Raw genomic sequence first — 27,052 nt, 5'->3', positions numbered from 1 at the left:
AGCCCTGAAAACGTTCCTTCTTCAAAAAGCAACAAATGCTGGAGGAACTCAGCGGATCAGGCAAGTTCTATGGAGGGAATAAACAGTCATGTTTCAGCCCTTCAAAAATACATCCAATCCTCTTTCACAAGTTACTGTTAAACTATTTTCTTCCATTGTTTCAAATCACACTGTTACTGTATAGCATCATAGCATCGTGAACCACGTATATTAAAGGCCAGAGGAGAAGACTTAATCCCCTAATTCAACCTAGTCAAAATACTTTTCCTCATCCTCATTTTTTGACAGAAAGTCTATTTTCATTTACTTTAGTTTCCTTTACTCTCTTCTATTTATTGCAAAATTTGTAGATATATAAGATAAGGTAAGATAAAACTTTATTTATTCCAAAGGAAATTATTGTTGGTTGATCAGTCCGAAATATATACTTTAAATACAAAACGTAAGCATTGAAAAATATACAAAATGTGTATTAAAAATTAATAGTGATAGTTAAAGTAAAATATGTCTATATTTAAGACGAATTTATATTAAAAAGTTAGCAGCTGTTACATAATTTACACACACGTCTGTAGTATTTTAAGTAAACTTAGTTCAATATTTAAATATCAGCTCACATGTAAGCACCTCCAAATACTAAGGAAGTAAAGTTTGACATTATTGGAACGCTAAATGAACCAATAAAACGATGAGAAGTAGAAAACGTAACCAATCAACTCCCGCGGATTTAGGGTGTTACTACATCCAAAAGTTAACCAATCGAAAAACGCATAATAAACCACTTGGCCGCAATAACCAATCAGAATTGGTAAGATAGGACCACCCCTGACCAAGTGATTGGCTATCGCACCAAAATAGATTTTTTTGAAATCAAACGTATATATAGGCGGCTTAAATGTGATGCGGAATAGAGGCAGAGGGAGAATAGTGCGAGTTTAGAAAGAGAGCAGGTGACATGTGAGGGGTGCATTACAGAACTGATGGCAGAGAAAGAATAGATAATAGTGCAGAAGAAAAAAAAGGAGTATGAGTATAGTTGACAGGTGTGGACAGGAGTTAAATTTGTTAGCAAAAGAGCTGGTATAAAATAGGAGATACATATAGGACAACAGAATTAGTAGGAGAGTGAGGGTGCGGGGAAATAACCAGGAAGTTAGAGAGATTGGATGTGACCGAAAAGAGGGTAGCAGGAAAAAAGGTGAAGAAAATCGAAGAGAGAAATCAGCTGATGAGAGACTACAAGGAGTAGAGATGAGAATGATAACAGCAGCATAGTCGGGTTTAACAAGGCGGCAGAAGAAGACACCTGCAGCGACGAAAGAGTGAAATCTCAGAAACGCGAAGCACTTGGTGTCTCCGTGGTGTGATGAACCTGGTGAGTTCAGTTCCTGAAAACTTTTTACTTATTAAAAGTAAGGAAAGGATAGAAAAATATTGTAGCCACCGAACAGAGGCGTGGAATGCCTCTGACACCATATTTCACTTTCATCCAGACGTGTCATTAACCCACCAGATTAGAAACAATTTTAAGCAATATTGGTATCCGATACAATTTAATATGCTACAGTGTGAGGGAAAGCGACAAGGTGGTGGGACCCGAAAATGCCCGTCATTTGCCCCGGGATTTATAAAGTATGACTATGACTTGACAACACTAACCTTTTAAAAGTTCAAAGCCTATTTTAGCTTTTGCAATGGTAATTAGAAGCTTTCGGAATCGGTTGGATTACATTTAAGTAATTGCAATATCGAGGGTACTTTCCTTATTTTAATTTCTTTATTATTTCTGTAGCTGGTTATGAGTCGGAGATTGTGAAGTTAGTCGTGTGCCTGGCTGGCAGTGTGATCAGTATTTTTATGATGCCGTGGATTTGCTCAGTAGTTCTTTTTCACTGTCGATTAAAAGGTGGTGTAATTTGTGTAAACACTTGCAAGTGTAGGTAGGTAAAACAGTAATACATACCACCGTCGCCTTGAATTGTTATTATTTACTTTGGGAGAAACTAAAATGAGAGAGTCTACAGCTTGAAGATAATCTGAATAAAATAAATGAAAGCAATAAAGAAGTGAGATATCCATGTTCATCCTACAATACTTTGGCATTTTGCTCCTATCGTGCAACATTTTATTTTTGTTAAAATTCTTCTTTGATGCTAGACAAATGCGTTTATTGTTGTGCTCACTTGGAGGAAGGAATCGGAGGGTGTCTTTTCAATTTGGAGGGCTCTGGCTAGTGGTGTGCTGTAGGGATTGGTGACGGGTCCTCCGTTGTTCAAAGTAAATTTATTATCAAAGTACAGATGTCACCATATACAACCTTGAGATTCATTTTCTTGTGGGCATTCTCAATAAATCAATAATAGAACCACAAAAGACAACAAACTGTGCAAATACAAAACAAGGAATAATAAATATCAAGAACACAGGATGAAGAGTAATTGAACGTGAGTCTATAGGTTGTGGGGCGAGTCCTGAAGTACCTGGACTTCCTGATGGCAGCAGTGAGAAGAGAGCCTGAGCTGGGTGGTAGGGTCTCTGATCATGGATGCTGCTTTCCTGCAATAATGATTCATGCAGGTGTGCTCATGGTGGGGTGGAGCCATATCCACTACTATTTGTAGGATTTTCTGTTCAAGGGCATTGGTGTTTCCATACCAGGCTGTGATATTGCTGGTCAACGTACTCTCCACCATACATCTGTAGGAGCTTGTTAAAGTTTAGATGTCATGCCAAATTTCAGCAAGCTCCTAAGGAAGTAGAGACGCTGCCGTGCTTTTTTAATAATTGCACTTGTATGCTGGGCCCAGGACACGTCCTCTGAAATAATAACATCAAGAAATTTAAATTTTCTGATCCTTTGATGACTGGCTCATGGACCTCTGGTTTCCTCCTCCTGAATTCCATAATCAGGCTCAGGCTCCTTGGTCTTGCTGCCATTGAGTCAGAGGTTGTTGTTAGAGCACCACCCAGCGAGATTTTCAATCTTCCTCCTATATCATGATTCATCACCACTTTGATTTGGCCTATGACAGTGGTGTCACCAGCAAACTTGAATATGGTATTGGAGCTGTCCTTAGCCACACAGCGTAAGAGTAAAGCAAGTAGAGCAGGGGGCTAAACACACAGCTTTGTGGTGCACCTGTTTGTTGGAAATCATGGAAGAGGTGTTGCCAATTTAAACTGTCTGGGGTCTGCAAGTGAGGAAACCAAGGATCCAATCACACAAGGTGCTATTGAGGCCAAGGGCTTGAAGCCTATTGATTAGCTTTGAGTTGGTGATATTGAATAAAGGGCATCTGGATGCATAATAGCTGTATAATTGCTGTCCAGATATTCCAGGGTTGAGTGAAGAGCCAAAATGAGATGGTATCTGCTGTAGACCTGTTGCTCTGGTAGGCAAATTGGGGTCAATCCAAGTTGCTTCTCAGGCAGGAGTTGGTGTGTTTCAATACCAACCCCTCAAATCACTTCATCTCTGTGAATGTAAGTGCTACTAGACGATAGTCATTGGGACAAGTTAACATTTTCTTGGCCACCAGTATGATTGAAGCCTGCTTGAAACTGGTGGATACCTCAGACTGCTGATAGAGAGATTAACGGTCTCCGTGAACACTCCAGGCAGTTGATCAGCACATGTTTTTAGTACTTGGCCAGGTACCTCATCTGGGCCAGATGCTTTTCGTGGGTTCACCCTCCTGAGGGCAGCTCACACGTCATCCTCACAGACTGAAATCACAGGATCAGCGGGGGCTCTGGGAGTTCATGACAGTTTCCATGTTTTGGCTTAGAAGGCATTGAGCTCATCTGGAAGCAAAGCCCTATTGTTGTCCATGTGGCTTGATTTCACTTTTTAAGAGGTGATCATATTTGAGCCCTGGCACGACTGTCGAGAATTCTTTGTTGATTCAAGTTTGGTCCAGGATTACCACTTTGCCTGTGAGATGGTTTTCCAGAGATCATACTTGGACCTCTTGAAACTTTCTTGGTCACCAGATTTGAATGCCTCTGATCTGACCCTCAGCAGATTGTGGATCTCATGGTTCATCCAGGGTTTCTGGCTGGGGACACACTCATCTACAGCTGTTTTAATGGAGTCCTTGGCAACCTTGGTGTATTCATGGTTGTCCATAAACGAGTCCTTGAACATAGCCCAGTCCAATGACTTGAAGCATCCTGTGACCGACATTGTTCTAATCTCTGGAGCTTTGCTCTTTAGCCTCTGCCTTTATGCGGGAAGAAGGACAGCTAAGTGACCCAATTTACTGAAATGCTGTCTGGGCATGGAACAGTAAGTATTCCCTATCTTGGAACAATAGTGGTCTAGTGAGTTGGGACCTCTGGTGTTACAAGTGATGGTAATTGGGCAGGATTTTCTTCAAGCAAGCCTAGTTGAAATAACTGACTATGATTTGAAATGTTTCTAATGACAATTTCAATGAGAATATAGTGGGCACGATTACTAATCGGTGGTTTAGTGGACAGTGGGATCTTGCAGTGGTTTAGAGGACAGTGGGATATTACACTGGGAACTATTTCTACTCTGGAAGAGTTGAATGTGTTCTGGTAAATTAAACCAGGTAGGACTTGCACCAGTAAATGGTAGGGCCCCAGAGAGTGTTGGAGAATGGAGACCAAGGGATGTAAACACATGCATAGTTTCCTGAAAGTGGAGCCATGGGTCGACAGAGTGGTGAAGGTATTTGACATGCTTACATATATCAATCAAAGCACTGAGTGCAGGATTTGGGATTCCAATTGTACAAGTCATCAGTAAGACCACACCTTGTGTGCTGATCTAGTTGTCCAGCTGGGGAAGGGTGGAAAAGGTGCAGGAAAAGATCCACAGGGGACGGAGTTGTGAGGAGAGGCTGGGAATAGTGGGGCTTCCCTTGCAGTGTAGATGACTGAGGGGTGACCTTGTCAAAGTTCAAAGTAAATTTATTATCAAAGTACACAAGTCACTATATACAGCCCTGAGATTTATTTTCTTGCAGGCATACTAAACTCTGTAGAATAATAACCATAACAGAATCAATGAAACACTGCACCAACCTCGGTGTTCAACCAGTGTGCGAAAGATGACACATTGTGCAAATGCAAAACAGAAAAAATAATAATTAATAAATGTCAAGAACATGAGATGAGTCTTTGAAAATGAGTCCATAGGTTGTAGGAACATTTCAGTGATGGGGCAAGTGATGTTGAGCGAAGTTATCCCCTTTTGTTTTGAGAGCCTGATGACTGAGGGGTAATAACTGTCCCTGAACCTGCGGCTCCTGTACCACTACCTTGAGGATAGCACCAAGAAGAAACATGACCTCAGTGTTTGGGGGTCTCTGATGATGGATGCTTCTTTCCAGCAACAGTAATTCATGTAGATATGCTCAATAGTGGGAAGGGCTTTACTCGTAATGGTCTGGGCTGTATCCACTGTTTTATGTAGGGCTTTCCATTCAAGGGCATTGGTGTTTCCATGCCAGGCAGTGACGCAGCCAGTCAATATACCCTGCACTGCACATCTGTACAAATTTGTCAAAGTTTAGATGTCATGCTGAATCTTCAAACTCAAAAGGAAGGAGAATATATACACATAATATTTTAATATTTTTAATATTTAATATTTGTAATCCAGGGAGTGGGAAGCGCAGAATCAAATATTGCTGTGTTGATTGTACGTTCTAGTACCAATTGTTTGGTGACAATAAAGTATAAAGTATCAAAGTATATATTCTCCTTCCTTTTAGAGTTTGAAGGTTTAACATGACATGTTTATGTTTTACTTAAAAAAAAACTTTTTCCCCACATAATGGGTATAGTGAACAAGCTGCCAGAGGAAGTTGTAGAGTTGAATAGAATTGTAAAATTTAAAGGATACAGATACATAGATCGAAATGGTTGAGGGATAGCTCGGGTACATAACTTGATTGGCATGGATGAGGTGGCCAAAAGGCTTGTTTCTCTGCTGTACAATATAGGAAAGAAAATGGAAATGTGAGCAAACCAGGATATTTCAATGAGTGAGTCAGCACAATAGGACCTGTTGTCTGTTACACACCATTATGGTGATCTCTCTTCACGAGTGCATAATAGCCAATGGGACTCTACTTTCTGACCCTGAGTGTGCCAGCCAAAACCATTGGCCCTGGTCACCCATATTTCCCTGAATGGGAAGCTGAAAGCTCAAATGCTGGATTCCAATGACACAGTTGAGAAGACCTTCCGACAAAAATCCCTGAACGCATTAAAGTTGTTAAAGCCCTACTCCCAATTATCAGCTGTCAAGTCCTGACACTTGGGAATGTTGTAAAACCATTAAAAGTAAAATAAGTAATTTTTAAGCAAAAATAATCATTCCAAAAATAAATAATCCTAAGAACAATGAAAATGTTTAAATTACTTTTAAAATGTAAGTTAGGTGGCACGGTAGCATAGTGGTTAACTGAACACTTTACAGTACAGGCGACCCAACTTCAATTCCAGCCATTGGCTGTAATGAGTTTGTACATTCTCCTTGTGACCACATGTGTTTCCTCTGGGTGCTGTGGTTTCCTCCCACAGTGCAAAGACTTGGAGGTTCATAGGTTAATTGGTCATTGTAGATTGTCCTGTGATGAGGCTTGGATTAAATCAGGGTTGTTAGGTGGCATAGCTCGAAGGACCCGAACGGCCTATTCTGCACTGTATCTGAGTAAATAAATGAATAAGGAGCTCGCATTTTCATTTCTACCCTTAATCACTCTGCATCCATATCCTATGTTTAAATGCTGGGTACATTAACAAGATTGAGCATCACTACTGGGAATCCAGAAGGAGCCATCTTGACGAAACAATGCCCTCGTAGATTAAGTACATTTAGAACTTTTTGCATTTGACTGGACATATGACACCGCCTGGAGACTTGTCTGGAACACTTGCCGGTAACATCTGATCTAAAATTATAGATTTAGTTAAAATAGAAAATAAAATTTGGAAGATTTCTGCATTCATAAATTAATATAAAAATGAAATGTTTTTAACAATTTTCAACATTTAGCACATACTTGATTATATTGATGCATGAGATCTTAGTTTAATCTAACAGTGTTCATTAGTATTGGTGACTAAAGTAGGAATGTTTCATGTTTGTTTCTCTTATTCTGAGTACACTTGCAGCTGACTTCTATAAAATTGTTTATAATTCTTTGTTTTTTTTTAAAAGACTCCAATAACAAGGGCAAGTGAATTTGATTCTTCAGATGAGGAATTTGAAGAAGAGCACCACTTGCCACTCCAAGTATCTTGGTGAGCGTCTCCAGCAGATACAGTGGTGATGTGCTGCACATGTACAGAGACACACAAACACTTGGCTCAGCAGGCAAAACATTACTGTCATTTGAGAAACTTGCAACAGAACTTGTTTCTGCGAGATTTATTGCTCAATCTTAAATCCTCTATGTTAAAATATTCATGCAACACGTAAGAGGAATAAGATAAAGTACAGTTTTTACAAATGTAATGATATTTTCACCAATTTCTCAGTTTTTTTACATTTTTAAAACTTTTTAGTTAAGAAGGGAGTTTGCAATATGGAAACAAATATTTGGTTGTGATGCACTCTGTAACAGTAAGAAAGTGTTTAAAACTGTCTGACTTGTTATATGTGATCCTGAAATCCAGTGTGGCAGATGTTTGTATCTTCCATCACCAGTTTCTACAAATAATTAGTAAACATTTGACAAAAATGAAACGCTTGCCCTAACCAGCTGGTAATTTGTGCTGCATTCAATTGTCTTTCAGTCCTACTCATTTAAATCATTTTTTAATGTCATTGCGTATCATTTCAGACATGTCCAATTCTTTTTAAATAAAGACATACTCTACTTGAAGATTTAATTATGATGATGCACATCCTGATCTAAAACCGTGTGGTGTAGTATTTTTCTTCTCCCTTCAATTGCTAAAGAATATCTCGAATTCGTGCCTTAGTAACTAATTTGCCTGACTCTGATATTAACTATTTAACTATTCAAAATTTTAATAATTTTGTTAACCTCTATTACATCTCCTCAGTCTATTTCTGTTCCATTGACATACTATTTAGTAATTTTTCATGATCTATAACATACTGATGAATTTTCATTGTATCCTTTTTGTCCTTGCTATAATATGTTGCCCATCCTTTCAGTTTTAAGACAGTTTAATTATTATCTTGTATGTATTTATCATCCCTTTTTGCTTTTGGCCAATAAGGTGCCATGCACTTAATTGTCATAAAAAAGGCATCCGTTAGTCTTGTGCGACCATGGATCTGCAGCTGGAAAGTCTTCACTCTCCAGGGCGCAGGCCTGGGCAAGGTTGTGTGGAAGACCGGCAGTTGCCCATGCTGCACGTCTCCCCTCTCCACGACACCGATGTTGTCCAAGGGAAGGGCAAGGGCCGATACAGCTTGGTACCAGTGTCGTCGTAGAGCACTGTGTGGTTAAGTGCCTTGCTCAAGGACACAACATGCTGCCTCAGCTGGGGCTTGAACTCACAACCTTCAGATCGCTAGTCAAGTGCCTTAACCACTTGGCCACGTGTCATAAGATGGCTCTTCAACTGTACCTTAGTGCTTTTCACCTCAGTTCTTGTAGTGGACACGTGAACAGAGAATTTAGCAATTTTTAGATATTTCTGCATGTCTTCTGCTGTTACACTTGTGTTCTTTTTCACCTCCTTCAGCATTGTACGCTGTGCTCTTGGTGTGATCTTTGCAAGATGCTCACTCCTAGGGAGAGTAGCAACAATACTGTGTTTCCTCTATTTGTAGACTATTTCTATCACTGTGACCGGACGACCACTCAGGTCTTTCAAAATGTTTTTGTAGACTTCCAGCTTCATGCATCTTTACAATTCTTCTAAGGTCCATTGAAAGTTATTTTGATCTATGCATAGTGCACAGAGATCTCTCTTGAGAAGAGCATGCTCTGTCAGTAACCTGACTTTGTGTGTCTTTTTTATAGGGCAGGGCATCTCCACAACCCATGCCTCTAATCTCATCTCATCGATTGGAACACCTGACTCCAAATAGCTTTTCTAGAAGGCATTACTCGGGGGTTCACATTCTTTTTCCAACAAATGCATGTAATATTGAATCACTTTTCTCAATAAATAAATGAATAAATGTATTTAATTAGGTTCTCTTTATCTAGTTTTAGAACACATGAAGATGTGATCACATTTTAGGTCACATTTATGCAGAAATAGGGAACGTTGTACAGGGCTCTCAAACTTTCTATTACAGGTTTATTATGCCTCTAATCTAACTCTCATGATACCCATCTCTATTTCTCACCGTCTCCCTTGACCCTCTGTGGTCAAGCTGCTTGACATTTTCTGCAACTATTTTCCAGAAAAATATTTAATATTTCAGTTTGCAGACCATTCCTGACAAAGGGTATTTAACTTGAATTGTTAGCTCTGTCTTTTCCACATACGTGCCTGGACTTGATGAGTATTTTTGGAATTTAACACACACAAAATGCTGGAGGAACTCTGCAGGTCAAGAGGAAAATTAATAACTGATGTTTTGGGCCAAATAATTGTAACTTTCTGTTCTTTTTTCTTGGATTTCCAGCATCTGCAGTTTTTCTTCTTTCCACAAAGATGATTTACATATTATTTATATTGAATCATTGTTTTTAAATTAAACTTGATAAAGCTTCAGGATTCAGTTGAACTTGCTAGGTTTTTAAAAAAGAAAGGGAGCGATTTGCAAACTGAGCGAGATGCAACATCCACTCTAACCCAGAATGATCTTGAACAGCACTGATTCATTGTCTCATTTCAACTGTTCCTACTAAACATTCACACTGGGTTAGAAGGACATTAATTGCATATATTTATAACATGAGGTGGTCCTGTGTGGGCACGTGGCCAAATGGTTAAGGCATTGGACTAGCTACCTGAAGGTCGTGAGTTCGAGCCCCAGCCAAGGGAACATGTTGTGTCCTTGAGCGAGGCACTCAATCACACATTGCTCTGCGACAACACTGGTGCCAAGCTGTATGGGTCCTAATGCCCTTCCCTTGGACAACATTGGTGTCATGGAGAGGGGAGACTTGCAGCATGGGCAACTGCTGGTCTTCCATACAACCTTGCCCAGGCCTGCACGCTGGAGAGTGAAGACTTTCCAGGCGCAGATCCATGGTCTCGCAAGACTAACGGATGCCTTTTACCTGGTCCAGCCAGATATCTCTCTCTAAAGGGAAGGATAATGTTCATTTGGATAAGTTCAGTTTTTAGGGGCTTGACGATAAACCACACAAATAAGTCAGCTGGAAGGATAGTCAGTGCAGAAATGAGTTTTTCAGCCCACTGGGTCCACCTGACCGTTAAGCATGTAATCTCTTCACCTTCCCATCAGTTACTCCCTCTGCACCGTAGAGCTGACTTACAGAAATCAATTGGCCTAGCAACGCACACAATGACAGGGAGAATGTGCAAACCACACCGGCAGCATCCGAGGACATGATTGCACTCCTAGCTGCTGGAGCTACAAAGCAGTAGATACACCATGCCACACCAAGGTGGCAACAGAAGGGAATAAACTGCATTTTGAGAATCATTTAGTTGCTTAAGGCTGCTGGAAAACACGTGTGTTTTAAGAAGACACCCAAACTCTACTTGATATTCATTTATTACTAAAAGAACTGTCCAATCAGAAACTTTTCAGACCACTAAAATAATCAATGTGGTACACTTTTATTGTCAATAAGAAAAAGCTGTTCTTTAAACTATTTATTATTCCAGCTGTTAACTACAGACTTGAAGAAAAAAATTACTTCAATTTGGCTTAATTTCATTTAAGTATGAATTGCTCAGCTTTCAGAAAGTTGGCGAGTCATTTGCAGGATATGCTGCCAAAGCTAATTGAGCCCTCCATTGGTCAGGGTTGACTATGGATCGCTGAGTCCCAGTTGTCTACATTATACACGAGCCAGGGCAGCACAATATGGACAGCAAGCTGCTGCCATATGTAGCAGGTTACCCCTCCCCACACAGCTGATGAATCCAAAGGAATAACAGAGATTAATTCAGTCCAGCTGCAGCGCTGTTGCAGAAGTTGCCAGTCAGTGTTGAACGCAACATGGGACTGCCTTAGGGACTGTGGCTCTGGAGTTTTCCTCTGGATCCAGAACTGGCTTGCTCACAGAAGGCAAAGAGTGGCTGTAGATGGGTCATATTCTGCATGGAGGTTGGTCACCAGTGGTGTGCCTCAGGGACCTGTTCTGGGACCCTTACTCTTCGTGATTTTTATAAATGACCTGGATGAGGAAGTGGAGGGATGGGTTAGTAAGTTTGCTGATGACACAAAGGTTGGGGGTGTTGTGGATAGTGTGGAGAGCTGTCAGAGGTTACAGCGGGACATCGATAGGATGCAAAACTGGGCTGAGAAGTGGCAGATGGAATTCAACCCAGAAAAGTGTGAAGTGGTTCATTTTGATAGGTCAAATATGACGGCAGAATGTAGTATTAATGGTAAGACTCTTGGCAGTGTGGAGGATCAAAGGGATCTTGGGGTCCGAGTCCATAGGATGCTCAAAGCAGCTGCACAGGTTGACTCTGTGGTTAAAAAGGCGTACGTGTATTGACCTTCATCAATCGTGGAATTAAATTTAGGAGCTGAGAGAAAATGTTGTAGCTATATAGGACCCTGGTCAGACCCCACTTGGAGTACTGTGCTCATTTCTGCTCATCTCACTACAGGAAGGATGTGGAAGCCATAGAAAGGGTGAAGAGGAGATTTACAAGGATGTTGCCTGGATTGGGGAGCATGCCTTATGAGAATAGGTTGAGTGAACTCGGCCTTTTCTCCTTGGAGCAACGGAGGATGAGAGGTGACCTGATAGAGGTGTATAAGATGATGATGAGGCATTGATCATGTGGATAGTCAGAGGCTTTTTCCCAGGGCTGAAATGGTTGCCACAAGAGGACACAGGTTTAAGGTGCTGGGGAGTAGGTACAGAGGAGATGTCAGGGGTAAGTTTTTTACTCAGAGTGGTGAGTGTGTGGAATGGGCTGCCGGCAACGGTGGTGGAGGCGGATACGATAGGGTCTTTTAAGAGACTTTTGGATAGGTACATGGAGCTTAGGGGAAAAAAGGGCTATGGGTAAGCCTAGTAATTTCTAAGGTAGGGACATGTTCGGCACAACTTTATGGGCCGAAGGGCCTGTATTGTGCTGTAGATTTTCTATGTTTCTTCAGTGCCAAAGCCTTCCCGTTGAATGGGTATAGCCTCAAAGCAGCCAATCAGAGCTTTCCTCCTTCTGGTTGAGCCGCCAACCACAGCTTACGAGCCCATCCACCTGGAGCGACTGTTTATAAGGTGCCAGTAACATGCCCTTGCCCCTCCTCCTGTCAGCAGAAATGATTCCGCTGAGCTTAATAGCTAAGCCACACGTGAAGGCCAGGAACTGGACTTGGTTGTGAGAGGTTATTTGAGACACGCACACGATTGGGTGCATTTAATAGAGAGTGGGAGCTTACCCCCACTCCCATCCCTGGCTATAACAACCCATAAATGCTACTATCCTGAGACAGTCTGTGTAATCAAAGTAACTACTAATAATGAGGCCAGAATGTAGACACTGGTGACAATAACTAAAAATCTAATTATCTGTCCAGTCTTCATAAGCAGATGAAAGTATTTGTCGACGCTGATGCCTTGTTTGACAATGATCTACTGTTGTCTAATGACTATTAGAAGTATAGGATTAATTTTGCAAGTGCAAATTTTATTGGACAATTAACTTTCTGAAATAAAGATAGAATTTCTTTGTTATAAATTTAATAGGTTGGATTTAACTATGCTGAACTACCAACAGTCCCTTGGAATCTGTGCACTACCAGGTAAGCCACTAATTTTCTTCTCATAAAATATAGAAAATCTACAGCACAATACAGGCCCTTCAGCCCACAATGCTGTGCCAAACATGTATTTACTTTAGAAATTACCTAGGGTTACCTATAGCCCTCTATTTTTCAAAGCTCCATGTACCTATCCAAGAATCTCTTAAAAGACCCTATTGTATCTGCGGCCACCACGCACTTACCTCTCTCTGCTTTTTTAAAAAAAAACTTACCCCTGACATCTCCTCTGTACCTTCTTCCAAGCACCTTAAAAGTGTGCCTTCTCATGTTAGCCATTTCAGCCCTGGGGAAAAGCCTCTGACTATCCACACGATCAATGCCTCTCATCATCTTATACACCTCTCTCAGGTCATCTCTCATCGTCTGTCGCTCCAAGGAGAAAAGGCCAAGTTCACTCAACCTGTTTTCATAAGACATGCTCCCCAATCCAGGCAACATCCTTGAAAATCTCCTCTGCACCCTTTCTATAGTTTCCACATCCTTCCTGTAGTGAGGTGACCAGAACTGAGCACAGTACTCCAAGTGGGGTCTGACCAGGGTCCTATATAGCTGTAACATTACCTCTCGGCTCTTAAACTCAATCCCACAATTGATGAAGGCCAATGCACCATATGCCTTCTTAACCACAGAGTCAACCTGCGCAGCTGCTTTGAGCATCCTATGGACACAGACCCCAAGATCCCTCTGATCCTCCACACTGCCAAGAGTCTTACCATTAATACTATATTCTGCCAGCATATTTGACCTACCAAAATGAACCACTTCACACTTTTCTGAGTTGAATTCCATCTGCCACTTCTCAGCCCAGTTTTGCATCCTATCGATGTCCCGCTGTAATCTCTGACAGCTCTCCACACTATTCACAACACCCCCAATCTTTGTGTCATCAGCAAATTTACTAACCCATCCCTCCACTTCTTCTTCCAGCTCATTTATAAAAATCACGAAAAGTAAGGGTCCCAGAACAGATCCCTGAGGCACACCACTGGTCACCAACCTCCATGCAGAATATGACCCGCCTACAACCACTCTTTGCCTTCTGTGGGCAAGCCAGTTCTGGATCCACAAAGCAATGTCCCCTTGGATCCCATGCCATCTTACTTTCTCAATAAGCCTGGCATGGGGTACCTTATCAAATGCCTTGCTGAAATCCATATAGACTACATCTACTGCTCTACCTTCATCAATGTGATTAGTCACATCCTCAAGAAATTCAATCAGGCTCGTAAGGCACAATCTGCCTTTGACAAAGCCATGCTGACTATTCCTAATCATATGCCTCTCCAAATGTTCATAAATCCTGCCTCTCGGGACCTTCTCCATCAACTTAACAACCACTGAAGTAAGACTCACTCGTCTATAATTTCCTGGGCTATCTCTACTCCTTTCTTGAATAAGGGAACAATATTTGCAACCCTCCAATTCTCTGGAACCATTCCTGTCTCCATTGATGATGCAAAGATCATTGCCAGAGGCTCAGCAACCTCCTCCCTCACCTCTCACAGTAGCCTGGGGTATATCTCGTCTGGTCCCGGTGACTTATCCAACCTGATGCTTTCCAAAAGCTCCAGCACATCCTCTTTCTTAATGTCTGTATGCTCAAGCTTTTTAGTCCGCTGTGTCATCCCTACAATCACCAAGATCCTTTTCCGTAATTAATACTGAAGCAAAGTATTCATTAAGTATCCCTCCTATCTCCTTCGGTTCCATACATACTTTTCCACTGTCACACTTGATTGGACCTATTCTCTTGTGTCTTATCCTCTTGCTCTTCACATACTTGTAGAATGCCTTGGAGTTTTCCTTAATCTTGCTCGCCAAGGCCTTCTTAAGGCCCCTTCTGGGTCTCCTAATTTCATTCTTAAGCTCCTTCTTGCTCACCTTATAATCTTCTAGATCTCTATCATTACCTAGTTTTTTGTACCATTCGTAAGCTTTTCTTCCTGACTAGATTACAACAGCCTTTGTGCACCACAGTTTCTGTACCCTACCACTCTTTCCCTATCTCATTGGAACGTACCAGTGCAGAACTCCACACAAGTATCCCCTGAGCATTTGCCACATTTCTGCCATACATTTCCCTGAGAGCATCTTATCCAATTTATGCTTCCAAGTTCCTGCCTGATAGCCTCATATTTCCCCTTACTCCAATTAAACGCTTTCCAAGCTTGTCTGTTCCTATCCCTCTCTAATGCTAATATAAAGGAGATAGAATTATGATCACCATCTCCAAAATGCTTTCCCACTGAGAGACCTGACACGTGACCAGGTTCATTTCCCAATAGCAGATCAAGTACAGCCTCTCCTCTTGTAGACTTATTTACATATTGTATCAGGAAACCTTCCTGAACACACCTAACAAACTCCACCCCATCTACACCCCTCGATCTAGGGAGATGCCAATTTACACTAGTGGACTGTTGATCTGAAATATTAACTGTTCCTCCCTCCACTACTGTCTGACTCACCGAATATTTCCACCATTTGGTTTTTGAGATTTCCAGATCTTACAGCTTCTTTTGGCTTTTAATCCCTACCCTAAGGTATTTCACAAAGGACACTTTTGCCTTCAAGGTACCTCAGACATGTTGCTATCTGCTTACCTATCCAACTATGCAAATATTTAACTGAAAACTTGCTGTTAATGAGTTTTAAAAACTTGCTATACTGCTAAACATGCAGCATTCAACAATCTTGGATTATGAATGCTCAATTATAGAGTTCTACATTGTTGAAGTGGTGCCTCGATCCTGCCCCATCTATGCTGAAATTGTGCCCATCTCATTATGCCTATCTATTCTAATCCCACTTAATTGCATTAATTCCACATTTGTCTGTCCTGCTCATTCAAGTACCTGTCTGGGTGTTGCTTAAATGTTCTTTCTGTTCCTGTCTCCATAACCTCCTGTGCCACCTTCTGAGCTTGCTATCTTGTGCAGTTGCCTGCTACTCCCCCTGACTCCACCATACCAGATGGTGATGTCATCTTTTCTAGTGTGGTGGCCAGAACTCCGTGCAATACTCAAAGTATGGTCTCACCATTGACTTGTACGGTTGTAACTTAAAAGTCCCAATTCTTATACTCAGTGTTTCAGCTGATGAAAGGAAGCATTCCATATGCTCTCCTCATTACCCTGCGTATCTGTGTTCCCATTTTCAGGGAACTATATACTTGCACCCAAAGATTTCCTTATGATACACTCCTCCCTAGGGCCCTATCGCTCATTGTGTGTGTTGTGCTGTGGTCTAACCTCCCGAAAAGTATCACATCAGTTTCCCCAAATTAAATTATTTCCCAGTTGATCCAGATCTTGTAGTCATCTGATCCAACCTTCTTCACTGTCCACTATATCACTAATTTTGGCGTCATCTGCAAACTTGCTAACCATGCCACTTACATTGTCAACCAAATCATTGATAAATACTGTTTTATTTAAACAGGTTGTAAATTTAAAGATGTAAGGAGGAACCTTCAGAAAGATCTAGGTAATGGATATTCTATTTAAACTCTCTAGACTTGAATTTCAATATAGACATTTCAGGATTGTACTGTACAATGTCAATATTTCATATTTTTTAATATATGGGGTGGGGAGTATCAATCATAGAAAAGTGTCTCTAGGGCCATTTTTTGTAATCAGAAGCTGCATCATCTGCCATGTGTCAAGAAACAGAGCTGAAAAATATTGTTTTCTTATTTACTTCTTTCACTATCTGTAATAGCCAATTATATTCTGTATCTTTTTTTTTGAGTAGTAATTTGTCAGTGCTGAAAGGGCAAATTGGCTTTGCCATAATGGCAGTAATATAGGTTACTTGGATTGCTTTCCTCTCCTTTCCCAACCAACAGTAAAAGGTAAAACAAGAAATCTAACTTGTAGAAACAATTACAAATGTATGTATTAGCTTTTTTAGACAAATTCTGCAAACTGTACAGTTGTTCAAGTCTTGTTATGCGCATAAACACTTTAGAGATGTATTAGTGCATATAACCATAGGAATTAGGACTTCAATCACTCAAGCCTCTGTTGTGGCTTATGTAATTGTAACCTGAGCTCTACATTCCTGTCTACCTACAGTAACTTTTCACCCGCTTGTATCAATCTTTAAAGGTTAGCTTTATTTGTCACATTCATCGAAACATACAGATGCAACAACCAACAATGCAAGCATGTGCCAGAGGCAGCCTGCATTTGTTGCCTTGCCTCTGATGCCAATTAGCATGCCCATAATTACTAGCCCTAACCTGTCCTTCTTTGGAATGTGCAAGGGAACTGGGGAACCTAGAGGAAATGCACACGGTTACAGGGGAAATACACAAATTCCTTAGACATCAGAGGGAACTGAACCAAATCACTGGCACTCCAAAGCATTATACTGTACTAACGACTAGCCCAATCTACCTCTGGCTTAAAAATACTTCACTTCTGCTTCTACCATCCTTTTGAAGCTGGCCCTGAGAAGGGAGGAAAAACACATCTGGCTTAAATAGGTTATGCTTATCTTTTTAATAAATGCCCTTTGTTCCAGATTTTCAAACTTTCATGGAACTGCTTCAAATGTGTTAACAACCTTCCTTGTACACAGAGACCAAATTATCTGCATTTTATTCTTAAATTTGTCAACATTTAGATACATAGGATAAATCTGATATTTCTTCCCCCTTCCCATCTGCCACCCCCCACATTTTCTAGATCTTTGCCCAAACATGTAATCTACCTACATCTCTTTGCAGCTTCATATTGGTTCTCTTTATATTTTCTATTGACCAAATCATTAGTGCTTTCATTCAAGTCATTTGTAAAAGGACTTCAGCATTGAACTCATTCACATCTAGCCAACAATAAAAAATATTAGTTTCTTATCTTGCTTTTTGTTAGCCATTTAATCATGTATACACTCCTTTCCCCATGAGCTTTTGTTTTGTGAGTTAATATTAGATGTGGCATAATTCATAATATCCATCTTCAACTATTGACAGAGGACCTCAAGAGCTACAATATACAAGATGTATTTGTGTTCTGCACCAAGGGAGAAATGGTGAAGTACAGGGTTCCAAGCTTGTTAGAATCATACCAGCAGGAAGGATTCACGGTGCATCACCATCCTTTACCTGATGGAAGTGTTCCTGATATTGTGAGCTGTTGGAAAATTCTGGAAGAGTTGAGAATCTGCTTGGAAAACAGCAAGACAACCCTTATCCAGTAAGTGGTATTTCAGTCTCTTGCAAACTTGCATTGTAAAATGTATATAGTTCTTTACATTATTAAGGATCAAAAACTCTATAGTGACAACTATCACGGCCATTTAATTTCCAGCAAGGTTATATAATGCCCCGATTCACATCTTTACTGTTCATGCATGTCATTTAGCAGTTCTGTAAGAGCAGTCTGTTCTGCTTTCAGCCTGTTTGGGTTATTGTTGATGATGAGGAATGTGAGCCATCCAATTAGGATGGTAGAACTGAGGGGAGGTTTATCTGGTGATGGCTCTAAGGTTGGTCTTGGGGGTTTTTATTTTGTTCGGTGGGAGATGACGAGAGAAGACACAGGAGAAACAGTCGTAGGATACGACCTGGTGGGAGACCTGTTTGTTCAAGGTGGATTGCGAGCAACATTTGGAAGATGGTGTGTGCTTTCATGCTGACCAGCGCAAGTGACAGAAGTTCAAAATGAGCTCCAACTTGTGCACATTTGACTGCTTAATTAAAATGGGCCCTTTGTTATTCTTTACTAACCTTTCAGTTAAGATTCATAAATAGAATTCTTTCAATCGTATGCAATGTACTGTCTGTTATTTTGCAGCAGTAACGTGTAACAGAGTAGCAAATTACAAGAACCAGGTTTGGGGCAGGAGAGCCATCTCAGTCTCACGAGTTTTTTGGGACCTGAGAGTGCTTTCCCTAGACTTGCACAGCCAAGGAAACTAGGGGCTTCCAGTTATAATTTCCAAACAGTTATACTATTATGGGAAATTCCTTCAGCTGAAAATGCATAGTGCTATGAAATAGCGATTGCATTGTATAGCAGCTTTAATGTAGCAACACATCCTATAGCATTTTGCATAAATTCCACCCAAGATATCTTAAAGCTGCCAAGCAAAGGACTCTGAGGAGTCCTTTGAAGGAGGAAAGAGAATTGGAAGGAAACTTGAGTTTGGGGTGTGGGCAGTTTGAGCAATTTAAGGGATCACAAGATCAATGGTGAAATGAGGATTTAATTGAAACACTTTCCCCACCCCAATCATCTCCCACTTCTATGATGTTAGAACACAGACCTCAATTGTTCCCTAAAGGCTCTTGAATAAGTGAATCTTCCCAGTGTTATTGCTGAGAACAATTACCCCTCAACCATCAGGCTCTTGAACCAGAGGGGATAACTTCACTTGCCCCATCACTGAACTGTTCCTACAACCTATGGACTCACTTTCAAGGATTCTTCATCTCATATTCACAAGATCACAAGGAGCAGAAGTAGGCCATTCGGCCCATCGAGTCTGCTCCGCAGCTCCCCCATGAGCTATTCACCCATCTAGTTCCAATTTCCCCATATCCCTTGATACCCTGACTAATTAGATACCTGTCAATCTCCTCCTTAAACACCCCCAATGATCGAGCCTCCACAGCTGTATGTGGCAACGAATTCCACAAATCCACGACCCTCTGGCTAAAAAAATTTCTCCTTATCTCTGTTTTAACTGGGTACCCTCCAATTCTAAGACTATGGCCTCTTGTCCTGGACTCACCCACCAAGGGAAACAACCTTTCCACATCTACTCTGTCCAACCCTTTCAACATTTGAAATGTTTCTATGAGACCCCCTCTCATTCTTCTATACTCTAATGAATACAGTCCAAGAGCCGACAAACGCTCCTCATATGTTAGCCCCTGCATTCCAGGAACCATCCTCGTAAATCTTCTCTGAACTCTCTCCAACATCAGTACATCCTTTCTAAGATAGGGGGCCCAAAACTGCACACAGTATTCCAAATGAGGTCTCACTAATGCCCCATGGAGACTCATCAACACCTCCTTACTCTTATACACTATTCCTCTTGAAATGAATGCCAACATAGCATTCACTTTCCTTACCACTGATCCAATTTGGTGGTTAATCTTTAGGGTATTCTGGACGAGGACCCCCAAGTCCCTTTGCACTTCCGATTTTTGAATTTTCTCCCCATCTAAATAATAATCTGCCTGATTATTTCTTCTTCCAAAATGTACAACTGTACATTTGTCAACCTTGTATCTCATCTGCCATTTCTTTGCCCACTCTCCTAAACTGACTAAGTCTCTCTGCAACCTTTCCCTTTCTTCAACATTTCCTGCTCCTCTACCTATCTTGGTGTTATCCGCAAACTTAGCCACAAAACCATTTAACCCATAATCCAAATCATCGATATACATTGTAAAAAGAAGCGGCCCCAACACCGACCCCTGCGGAACACCACTAGTAACCAGCAACTAATCAGAATAGGATCCCTTTATTCCCACCCTTTGCTTTCTGCCTATCAGCCAATGCTCCACCCATTTCAATATCTTTCCTATAATTCCATAGGCTCTCTTCTTATTAAGCAGCCTCATTTGCAGCACCTTATCGAAGGCCTTTTGAAAATCCAAATACACAACATCCACAGCCTCTCCCTTGTCAATCTTATCAAGATTACCTCAAAAAATTCCAATAGGTTGGTGAGGCAGGATCTTCCCTTCATGAAACCATGCTGGCTTCGGCCTATCTTGTCATGCACCTGAGGTATTTCATAACCTCGTCCTTGAGGATTGACTCCAATATCTTTCCAACTACCGATGTCAGACTAATAGGTCTGTAATTTTCTTTTTACTGCCTCCTTCCTTTCTTAAATAGCGGAACTACATTTGCGACCTTCCAGTCCTCCGGAACCATGCCAGAGTCTATTGATTCCTGGAAGATCATTTCCAATGCTTCCACAATCTCCAAAGCCACCTCCTTCAGAACCCTTGGGTGCACCTCATCCGGACCGGGAGACTATCTACTCTTAGTCCATTTAGCTTCCCAAGCACTTTCTCTCTAGTAATCTTGACTGTACCTAATTCTATTCCCTGATACCTCTGGCTATCACGTATATTGCTCATGTCTTCCACCGTGAAGACTGATGCAAAATACTCATTCAGTTCCTCCGCCATCTCTTTGTTATCCATTATAATTTCTCCGGCATCATTTTCAATCGGTCCCATATCTACCCTTGTCACTCTTTTACTCTTCACATTTTTTAAAAAACTCTTAGTATCCTTTTTTACGTTAAATGCCAACTTCCTTTCAGAATTCATCTTTTCTTTCCTTAATGACTTTCTTAGTTTCCTTCTGTAAGTTTTTAAAAGTCTCCAGTCCTCATTTTTCCCACTAATTTTTGCTTCCTTGTACGCCGTTTCTTTTGCTTTTATTTTTGCCTTAACCTCTCGTTAGCCACATTTGTGCCATTTTTCCATTCATAATTTTCTTTTTTCTTGGAATATATTTTTCCTGCATTTTCCTTATTTCTTGTAGGAATTTCATCCAATTCTGCTCTGCCATCCCTCCATTTAGCTTACTTTTCCAATCGACTTGGGCCAGTTCCTCTCTCATACCACTGTAATTTCCCCTGTTCCACTGAAATATCGATACACCTGATACCAGCTTCTCCTTTTCAAATTTGAAACTGAACTCAGTCATATTATGATCACTACTTCCAAGGGGTTCCTTTACCTCCAGCTCCCTAATCGCCTCAGGTTCATTACACAGCACCTAATCCAAAACAGTCCCCTGGTGGGCTTCTGGACAAGCTGCTCCAAAAAGCCACCCTGTAGGCATTCTACAAACTCCCCCTCCTGAGATCCATTACCTTCCTGACTTTCCCAATCCACTTTCATATTAAAATTCCCCATAATTATCTTAATATTTTCCTTCTGACACGCTTTTTCTATTTCCAGCTGCAACTTGTAGTCCACATCCCGGCTGCTGTTTGGAGGCCTGTATATAACTGCTATTAGTGTCTTTTTACCCTTGCCATTTCTTAATTCTACCCATAAGGATTCTACCTCTTCTGATCCTATGTCCCTTCTTTCTATTGATTTGATATCGTTACTTACCATCAGGGCCACGCCACCCCCTTTACCTACCTTCCTATCTTTCCTATACACTGTGTATCCTTGGATATTCAGCTCCCAATCACAAGCATCATTTAGCCATGACTCCGTGATGGCCACAATGTCATATCTTTTAACCTGCAGCTGTGCAGCAAGGTCATCCACTTTATTTCTAATGCTGCATGCATTTAAGTACAGTACATTTAGATCAGTATCTGTTGCCAATTTTGCTATATTTCTATTTTGTAGCAAATTATCCTGTATATTCACCAGCCTGTCCTTCTTGCCATCTTTGCTGCACAGTATTTTTGACTTATTTCTGTTTTCCTCTTCCTCAACCCTAACACTTTATTCTGGATACTTATTAAGTATTTCTTACATTCATTCATTTTTCTTTTTTACATTTGCAGGTTGTTGTCTTTCTCACACTGGCTGAATGCCCAAGGTGGTGCATCCTTTTATTGATTGTGTTAATAGTTATTATTTTATAGATTTACTGGTTATGCCTGCAAGAAAATTAATTATGAACTTTGATATGGATATTTTGATCAAACTTTGACCATTGTGACATGAAAATGTCAAGCATATTAAGCAATTCTCTGATATATTTTTGCAGATGTTATGGAGGTCTAGGACGCTCATGTCTAAGTAAGTGCAAATTTCTGCTCCTGTGTCTTGTAATTTTCTTTCAGCCCCTGCCCCAGCTCAAAGTGTACCCAACTGAGAAATTCTATTTAATGATTGATTATACCTTGTGTATTTTCATAAATTTGTGTTTTAGTTGCTGCATGTCTCCTTCTTCAACTGGCTGATACTATGCTACCAGAAGCAGCAATTAACCTTCTTCGTGAACTAAGAGGAACCAGAGCTATTCAAACTGTCAAGGTAAAGTGGACTATAAAGCTTCTCACTACCCTTTCCTTCTGCTACCACTTTGCTAGTTAATTGATTCCGGCTGGAAAAATCTTCAGGTGGAAGGAAAATTCTTGTATTTCCAAGATATCTAAAGTTCTGTATTGTCACATTCTTGTGCGTTTTTTTTAAGACTGCCACATTTTAAATTAAATGCAATGAAGAGACCAGAAGCTAAATTATCTGTACAAAGTTGTTCACTGTTTTGCTCTGCTCAGATTTTGATAGATTGCTCTAGCCTAAAAGCTCATCTAATCTCCCTTCGACAAGAAAGCAGGAGTCCTGCAGCTGTGCCCCCTTTCCTCTCCTGTCACCTCCCATCTGTTGTCTTCCTTCATCTCCTTTCTAAGGCTTAAGGCAACTGAATTGCTGTTTAGCTTCAGTATCTATTATTATTACTACACTTGAACAAAGCACTTTAATACTTGGGTATCTGCTGTCTTTAGGAAGCAGGACAAGGCATCAAGGTAGATTAAAGTTACTCAGCACTCCAAGGCACTTGCTGGCTACTGAAGGCAATGAAGATTCCAGTGTGGGTATTTAAGGTTTTTTGGAATAGCTCCAAGATGCTAGTTTAGTGTTTACATTGAGGCATATAGAATTCTGAACTCTGGCTGGACAGTAGAACAAGGGGGAACCAACTCAGGCCATGAACTTGGCTATTTAGGAGCATGATAAGAAATTTCAAGGTTGTTAACTGTGTCCTCAAAGTTGGAGAATTGTTTTTTAATATATTCAAAACTGATCAAAATAAGGAGAGGAAATCATGTGGGCAAACCAAATACAAAATGAGTTATGATCTTAATGCTAAACTGAAGGAGCAAAGGCCTACATCATCTATTTCCAACCTCAAACACCAGTGCATACTCTGCCTTTTTAAGTGAACTGTAGCTACCCTTAACAATGCAATTCCCACTTTCTCTGATCTTATAGTCACAGCTCCAATACTCCAAATCTTACTTTTAACTCCCTCATGATTACTTTCCTCCTTAAGCCACATATTGCTTCTGCTCAACTGCCAGCTTTTCTTTACAGCAGACATTGACATAATAAAACACATTTTGAATTTGTAACCCTTGGACAAGCCTAAATACAAGACGTGTATCTGTCACAAAATAGGGAGAGCAACAGCTTAATTCAGTGTCAATAAGACAGCATATACCACTTGCTCATTCCCACTAGATAACTTCAGCTATCCTTCTACCCTCCATTTCCGCAGTTAGAAGGCCAGCTAACCAAGAAACGAATGAGCTATTAATTCCCCCTGGGATCAAGAAAATGGAGTAAAATACAAGTGTGCCACTTAAAAATACCACAATCCTTGAACTGCAACATACTGTATGTAATACAATGAGAATATACTGTAGGTGAAATCTGACTTCATCATGGAGATTCCTTAGAAATGTCCTTCAGATCTCCAGCATCTTCGTTCCAGAAGGCAACTGCTATGGAACAGGGCTACCTCTGCTACTACACTCATGCACAGCACAAACAAACCATTCATTTTCTGAAAGCTTGGTGCCAGCAAACAATGTCATAGCATTCAATTCTGGGATAAGAGTTAAGTAAAAGGTGATTTGAGCTTGTCTATTTAGGAATTAGTTTTAGTAAAGAACTGTAAAATGAATGTTTCTTGTTTGTTTGACAGCAATATAATTACTTGCATGATTTTCGAGATAATCTGGCAACATACTTGGAAACAAAGGAAGACTCGCCATGTCGATCAGTGTCAAGATGAAGGTTAAATGCAGAAATTTCAGACTGTATTGTCATTTGTAAAATTGTAAATACTATATTAACTTTTTGATTTAAAAACAAATCTTTTAAACAATCAATACTTAAGATTTGAAATTATTGTACACAAACTGATTATCCAAATACATAAATTAGTACAAAGAATAACTTGTATTCAGCAACTAAATGGGTTGAATTCAGTTCCAATAGGAGCGTTATTCTTTGCGTATTTTGAGTTCACTGATGAACTGGGCCACTCCGAGACTTCAGTTGCTCCTTGTATATTATTAATAAAATTAAGTTACAATCAACTAATGGAAGTTACCAATGTTGACATTCAAAGTATAGGTAGCTTAACTATTTTCTACATTAGTGCATTTGCTCTTAAGAAAATGCATTTTCCTTTACCCCATCTTAACAGAAGGATCTTAGGAGCAACATACACTTTCTTAACATTGTCAGTGCTTTGCCCAGGATTGTCCAAAAATAGGCAAACTGGGTAACTGAAATGGAATACTGGAGTAAAAAACTGAAGGGGTGGTGCTGCTGCCATTTTTCTATGAACAACCACGGGTTCCCAGATACAACCTGAAACACGAGGGAATTCTCCTGCTCCAATATTGACCAATTAACCAGATTCTGATTTAGTGATATTGAGTATATAATTTACAATAGTAATTTCATTTAACTGTTCAATTAGCTAAAAAGTGCCTTAATACTTTTCATGGCATGTGACCACAGCCAGAAGTGAGGAAATCTGGCTTGTTTTATTTTAAGTTTCAATTTTCAGCATATAACAGTTTGATTATACATATTCTCTCCACCATAAACAGACTCAATCTGTAGTAACACAGTGGATCATTTGCTCTATTTTTCCAAGCATCAGTTCTAAAGACTATCCAATCCCATCGTCCCTTCAGTTATTTATCTAATTCACTGTAGAAGTTTTTAAATCTAATCTAATCTACTTCCACTGCCATTTCAGGTATTGCATTCTAATTTATAAATTGCAACATAGAAATTGTTTTATTCTTCTATCCAATGATTTCATTTTCCCTGTGACACCAAATTCAGTTACTTGCTGTCTTCCTAGCAGAACCAAATTTTCTCCCAAAACCATTCAATTTCAAACATCTCTAAAATCTTCCATCAATTTTCTCAGCTCCAAAATAAGCAACACACAGAAAATTTCCTTGGTGCACTGAGGTCTTGATGTTTCCTTGGAAGAATGAAGCCCCAGATTAGGCAATGTTCCAATTGACTAAATGGTGACTTGTAAAAGTTTAGTCTAAGTACCACCAGATACACTCCAGCAGTTCCCAAATCTGATATTTACACAAGCAAGAAAAACAGGCTACTGTTGTCATGGGGAGACAATCATCTTCAAGATACTTGAACAAGAGATCCAAATGAAATTATTAATAAATTCAAGTAGTGCAACCCACAGCCCCATTGTAGATGCAGCTCTTAGTTGTCTTAAAAGAAAAACTTGAGGTGTTACAAAACTTGAGCTCTCAAACTATTTTAATTTGTCAATTTGATCTCATGCTCATTGACAAGGCTGTATACTGGCACAGTAAAAACAACTTGCATCTACATAGTGCCTTTCTGCACACATGAAACATCAAAGTATGAGAATTTATTTGCAATAAAGTTGATGCAATGATATATTCAAGTATAAAGTAGCATAATTGGGATGTCTGTCAAAACCTACTTAAGCAAATGAAATGCTGACATATGGTAAAGCTTTCAAAGTGTTGTTGAACTTTTCTGGAGTAACACATAAAGGCTGGAGGAGCTCAGCAGGTCAAACAGCATCTACAAAAAGGAATAAGGAGTCAATGTTTCAGATAAGAGTGGCCCATAGGAGAAAGGGACAGAGGAGAGACACAAGAGGAAGGTGATAGGAAGATAAGGAGAAGAGATGAGAAGTGAGTATACCCTTTTCCTATCAACTGCTCTCTTCTTCAGTGTTTACCTTTTCCATCCATCTTCTAGCTTCTCACATCACCTCCCCTTCTCCATCCCCACCTACCTACCTTACCCTTCACATTGCTTCACCTATCACTTGCTAGATTATACTCCTTCCCCTCTCCCAAATTCCTTATTCCAGCTTCTTCCCCATTTCTTTCCAGTCCTGATGAAGGGTCTAAGCCAAAAACATTGATTCTATTCTTTTTCATAGATGCTGCCTGACCTATTGAGTTCCCCCAGCACTTTGTGTGTTACTCTGGATTTTCAGCATTTGCAGGATCTCTTGTATTAATTAAATTTTCTAAATATTTTTGTCAGGGCAATGGAAGGGGCCGCACTTATTCTCATGCAACATGTTATTTGTCAAAAGACTCATCATACTTGGCTGCAAGATCATTTACATTGTAAACAGTTCATAATTTTGTCATAAACATCTT

At 40.2% G+C, this 27,052-nt stretch overlaps 1 protein-coding gene across 2 annotated transcripts; it reads left to right on the top strand.

The window, feature by feature from the left end:
- The first annotated feature begins 911 nt into the window (after positions 1 to 911).
- On the top strand, positions 912 to 26,439 carry cdkn3 (cyclin dependent kinase inhibitor 3). Of its 2 annotated transcripts, XM_072268700.1 has the most exons (9): positions 912 to 1,375; positions 7,199 to 7,281; positions 12,816 to 12,871; positions 15,389 to 15,466; positions 16,334 to 16,378; positions 17,874 to 18,096; positions 22,612 to 22,643; positions 22,777 to 22,880; positions 24,556 to 26,439. In XM_072268700.1, exons 1-9 carry the CDS (start codon positions 1,367 to 1,369, stop codon positions 24,643 to 24,645), a joined length of 720 nt encoding a protein of 239 aa, XP_072124801.1. In that variant the 5' UTR covers positions 912 to 1,366; the 3' UTR covers positions 24,646 to 26,439. The 2 variants fall into 2 exon arrangements, with proteins under 2 accessions (XP_072124801.1, XP_072124794.1); XM_072268693.1 differs by lacking the exon at positions 15,389 to 15,466.
- The last annotated feature ends 613 nt before the right edge of the window (positions 26,440 to 27,052 follow it).

This window comes from Mobula birostris, chromosome 1, assembly GCF_030028105.1.
Source record: "Mobula birostris isolate sMobBir1 chromosome 1, sMobBir1.hap1, whole genome shotgun sequence".
Lineage (NCBI taxonomy): Eukaryota > Metazoa > Chordata > Chondrichthyes > Myliobatiformes > Myliobatidae > Mobula > Mobula birostris.
This window is presented reverse-complemented; position numbering and strand designations above follow the sequence as displayed.